The sequence below is a fragment of the Buceros rhinoceros genome, unplaced genomic scaffold, assembly GCF_000710305.1.
Source record: "Buceros rhinoceros silvestris isolate BGI_N320 unplaced genomic scaffold, ASM71030v1 scaffold26628, whole genome shotgun sequence".
Classification (NCBI taxonomy): domain Eukaryota; kingdom Metazoa; phylum Chordata; class Aves; order Bucerotiformes; family Bucerotidae; genus Buceros; species Buceros rhinoceros.
The window spans coordinates 646-5798 of record NW_010427861.1 but is presented as its reverse complement, the minus strand read 5'-3'; the positions used below and the strand labels follow the sequence as shown (position 1 = coordinate 5798).

The window sequence follows — 5153 nt, the reverse complement described above, 5'->3', positions numbered from 1 at the left end:
GCCGCACCGTCTCGCGCCCTCGCCATGATCTCACCGTGGCCCCGCTGTTCGTTCATTCATTCCTCTGCTCCGTTCATTCATGCCTCCACTCTGCATAGCCATCCGGGGACGGCTGTCTGTCTGCAGGCAGACCTGTCCGTTGGTCCGCTTGCATTTTCTTTCCCATCCTTCCAACCACTCTGTTTGCCTGCTGGTATTTCCTCCGAGCTCTGCCCTGCCATGTATTGTGTGATGAGTTTTACTCGGGGCTCAGCCCGAGCGCAGCTCGTTATGAAGTGGCTCTTGTCGAGCCTCCTGCCCAGGGCTGCAAGGGGACAGAGGTGTTATTTCACCAAACAAACTCCCAGTGAACGATGTGCCTTAGCAATGAGGGGTCGCAGCCAGGAAAATATTACCTTTCCCTTTGAGTGCTGACTGTGGAGGAAATTCTCACATTTACAGCTCCAGCGAGTCCGGCGCTCATGGAAAGAGGGGGCGGCTTTGATTTCTCTGCTCTTGTTGGTTTGATAACTTCGCAGCCCCCCCACTGTGCACTGAGCACCCCCAGGAACCGGCCACCAGTGGAGGCTACGCGGGCTTGCAGCTCCCCTCCTTGGGAGCTTGTTTTAATTTGATTTTCCCGGAGGCCTGGCATGTGGCGGTGCGTGTGTGCGTGCTGCCCTGTGTGTGTCTGTGTGTGTGTAGGTTAATAAAAAATAAACAAACAGCACTTTTTCCTCCGGTGCACTCTGGGAGGGATGCGGCGGGGATGCCGAATGAAAGCGTGTGCTGTGGGCTGCACCGGGGAGGGCTGAAGGGACATTCCTGGCATTGCTGAGCTCCTCGTGCAACTCGCGGGCCCTGGCCCAAATTGGAGTAAGGAGCCGTTAGCGTTGGGGACCTGGGGAGGTCCACTCCCGCGCAGTGTTTACTCGCAGAGTTTAAATTAATACTGTCTGCTGACATCAGGGTTTTTTTCATGGTTTCCCAAGGAAATGAGCTGTGTGCGATCGCAGCCTCTGCGTACGTGTGTGCCTCTCTTCCCCGCTTGAATCCCTGTCTAAGTTCAGCCAGATTTCACAGAGCTCCTGAATGCCTCAACATAATTATTTTACTCATTTTTTTACATGTATTAAAAAAGGGTGGTTGATTGGTGGGAGAAACTGCCAATGCTTCCCGTTGAGAGAAAAGCTTGTGTGTGTCTGCATGCAGGCACAACTGTAATGTTAGATAATAGAGAAACCCCATGGAAAAGGTGTATCAGTAGCATCCAGATCGTGGGGTGAATATAACTGGGATCCATGAGATGTGGAGCTGTAGGAAAGCCTGCTCCATCTGTCCTGTTGTGCTCAGCGTGAAACGTTTTCTCCTGTCTCTGCTTTGCATCATGTTGTTGTGGTGGCTGTGGTGGCTATCAGCCTGCAAGGATCTGTCAGCTGGTATTTCTCCATCAACCCTTTTTGGCAGCTGTTTTAGGAACTGATGATTCTGGATGACGCGTTATGGATGATGATGAGTCTTCTGCTCAGTGCAGGAGACCTGTGATGTCCATTTTTGTGGGCAGGATCTGGTTACTAGAGAAGGCAAAAAAAAGGATGTGGGGCTGTGTAGAGATCTGTGCTTGTTCTCTTTTGCAGGTTTTCTCCAAAATCTTCAGCCATGAGGCACTGGAAAGCTATCTCCCCAAGATCCAGCTGGTGATCAAAGACACTCTTCGGGCCTGGAGCAGCAACCCCGAGTCCATCAATGTCTACCATGAGACCCAGAAGCTCACCTTCCGCATGGCCATCCGTGTACTACTAGGCTTCCGCATCCCTGATGAGGAACTCAATCGCCTCTTCGAGGTCTACCAGCAGTTTGTGGAGAATGTCTTCTCCTTGCCTGTGGATCTGCCCTTCAGTGGCTACAGGAGGGTAAGAGGTTTGGGCTGAGTCTTTATCATCTGATCAGTAACACCAACCTGGGATTAGCAGGGCAGTGGCTAATCCCCACCTCTGCAGGTTCACGGTGGGATGTCTTCTTACACCTGACCTCTAGAAGTGAGTCCATTTTAGGCTACAAAGTCCTGTTTCAGTGGAATGGAGAGAAGATCCACGGGGGCTGTGCAATTTGATGCAAGGGACAATACAGACAGGACTTGCCCAGATTTGATGAGTAATTTTTCCTCACTTGTAACTGGCAGCTTTGCTGTATTTTTTTTTTGTGGGACCCTTCTCCTGTTCCTTCCCTCCTGTCCTCAGGGTGAAGCAAGTCACTAGACCTTCTACTTCCAAGAACTATTCTAGTGTTTTGATGAATGATGGGAAATTAAAACATAACAAAAAAAAAAAAAAGAAAAAGGCAAAAAATCAGTGTGTGGGGTTTTTTGTTGGGAATTTTGTTAACAGAAATGTGGGGGTTATTTTTGTGATTATTGCTGCAAATTTTGTTATTGTTCCTTGACCACTTGAACAAGCCCAACCACTTGCAGCCCCGAAGCATTTGCAGCAGCAGGTTGGCCCAGTGCAGCTGCACTCAGACAGGAATTGCTTTAGTGAGACCAGGTCATAAAATTGCCTGAGAAGCCCATTTCACTCCCGGGAGGAGGATCCTTTCGAATGAATTGACTTTCCTTTGAGAGACAATTTTCCCAGGGGCTGCCATACAACCCAGGGCGAGCTGGAGGCCTGTGAACTGGTGCAGTACTGGGGCTCCCACATCAGACCTATCATTTGCACGTAGGTGCTGATTGTTCTTGCCTGTAATCTCACCCATTCGGTGCTTGTTGCTCCTGCCCAGGGAACAACTTCAGCATCTTTAAACTTCTCTTTGAGCATCTGCAATTGCAGTTGTATTCCGCAGACATGTTGTCCTGAGCATGTCCCCAGCTCCTGGGGACACTGGGCTGGGGATGGTGGTTCTAGCCTTGTACCCTGCGTGATCTGATGGCTTCTTGATCCACAGGGCATCCGGGCACGTGAGACGCTGCAGAAGGGGCTGGAAAAAGCCATCCAGGAGAAGCTGCAGAACACGCAGGGCAAGGACTATGCCGATGCACTGGACATCCTGATAGAGAGTGGCAAAGAGCATGGCAAGGAGCTAACCATGCAAGAGCTGAAGGTGAAGGTCTTTCCCATGGTAGCCTTGTCCATGCTGTGCACAGGGCAGGGGCTCCCCAAAGAGCAAAGCATGAGATGATATAAAGAGGATATTTTGGGGCAGACCTGAAATGATCAGTGAGAGCTGGGGGACCACGATCTGTCATTGCAGCTGCAGGTGAATCTTGGTCTGGTGGATTATGGGGACCACAAGCCAGTTGCTTTCCTATGGGCCATATTTATCTCAGACCTTTCTAAAAAGCATTTCCAGGAAATACCAAAAGACCGTATAAGCTTGCTGAAGTTTTCAGCCTTGACTAGCTGCATCCCTTGGCCCACCTAGTTTTATGGCGCCTCCTTTGCAGGGCATATGAGCCCTCAGCAGGTTGTCATCTACAGCAAGGTCATGGTAAAACTTGTCCTTCATGTGTTATCAAGAACCATCCTCAGGGTTTTTTCTCCTACCTGTCTGGTCCTCAGCATCCCCCAAGGCTCTGCAGAAGCTCCCTGTGATGGATGTCCAAGCTTGTGCCTGCACAAAAAGAGACCTTGCAGTCAGACATGACCAGGCTGGAGAGCGGTTGGGGAAAAAAATACTCCATGGCAGCTTGCACGCCAGTTCCTTGACGTGCAAAACTGCTGGCCTGTCTGTCTGTCCATCCTCTGTGTTTTACTCTGGCTTTGCTCTTGTCTTTCAGGATGGAACCCTGGAGCTCATCTTTGCCGCCTACGCCACCACCGCCAGCGCCAGCACCTCTCTGATCATGCAGCTCCTCAAGCACCCCCGGGTCCTGGAGAAGCTGCGGGAGGAGCTGCGCAGCAAGGGCATCCTCCACAATGGCTGCATCTGTGAGGGCTCCCTCCGGCTCGACAATATCAACAGCCTCCACTACCTGGACTGTGTCATCAAGGAGGTGCTTCGCCTCTTCACCCCCATCTCCGGGGGGTACCGGACAGTGCTGCAAACCTTTGAGCTGGATGTGAGTATTGTTATCTCCCTGGAGTGTGGCTGCACCATGAGCTCCCCAAAACAGCCTTTTGCATGTTGTTGCAAAGCTCGATGGAGGCTGGCTTAGAGGAGACCTCAGGGAGGCCAAATTAGGACCTGCTGGTGATGGGAGGTGGAACTGCCCTGGATTCAGAGGAGGGTGATGTGACCTAGCCCATGGCAGGAAAGGGATGCACTCAAGCTGTCAAAGAGGAGACAGGCGTGATGCTTCAAAGAGCAACTTGTGACAATGTTTGACGCCATAATCTGAACTGGGGCGTGACAAGGGAAAGGTTTACTGCAAAGGGCATCTCCAGGCTGCTGGATGACAGGCGGATTACTCACCGCCATGGCTGGAATTTCCTACTAGCAAAACAAAATCTTGAGACCTGCCTTGTCACTGTAAATCCTGCTAATGTAATGATTTGAGTCGGAAACCTTTTAAAGTGCTCAGGGGATGATAAATCCGCCCCATTTCTCATCGCCCAGGCCCTGACATGTGCGCTGGGCGTGTGGGACTGACAGGCAGCGGGGTGTGAGCAAAGCCCTGAGATGCTCTGGGGAGGGCTGGCCGGCGCGTGGGGCACAGCATGAGCGTGAGAAAAGCTGCTTCCCTTTGCTCAGCAGCAGTCGAGCAACCCCTCGACTAGGGGTTCCTAGTAGGTGACTCCTGCCAGTGACCGCAAAGCAAATAAATAGCAACAGATCATCTGGTGGGTCCCGAGGATAGAGGCAGGAATAAACGCTGCATTCCCACCTCTCAGCGCTTTGCGCTGTGCTCACTGTCTTTCTTTTAAATCTGCATCACACTCAAGTAATAAACCCAAAGAGAATGGGAAAAAGCAGACAAAGAAAAATGGCTTTATCTTGTCCTCCTTCTCTCTTCACAGTAGGGTTGACTCACTCTGGTTTTCTCCACCCCTTCCCTCTTCTCTGCAGGGTTTCCAAATTCCCAAAGGCTGGAGCGTGATGTACAGCATCCGGGACACCCATGACACCGCTCCCGTCTTCAAGGACGTGGACATCTTCGACCCTGACCGCTTCGGGCAGGGTCGAAGCGAAGACAAGGATGGCAGGGTTCACTTCCTCACCCTCCGGGGTGGCGTAAG

The 5153-nt window shown here is 51.5% G+C and overlaps 1 protein-coding gene across 1 annotated transcript in view; it reads left to right on the top strand.

The window, feature by feature from the left end:
* Window positions 1-1481: 1481 nt before the first annotated feature.
* LOC104498672 (cytochrome P450 26B1) overlaps window positions 1482-5153 on the top strand; it is a 4039-nt gene continuing 367 nt past the window's right edge. Inside the window, exons 1-4 of the mRNA XM_010142081.1 lie at window positions 1482-1892; window positions 2923-3078; window positions 3755-4036; window positions 4984-5121. Of these exons, the coding sequence (XP_010140383.1) occupies window positions 1482-1892; window positions 2923-3078; window positions 3755-4036; window positions 4984-5121 (987 nt within the window). The remainder of the gene's footprint in view (window positions 1893-2922; window positions 3079-3754; window positions 4037-4983; window positions 5122-5153) is intronic.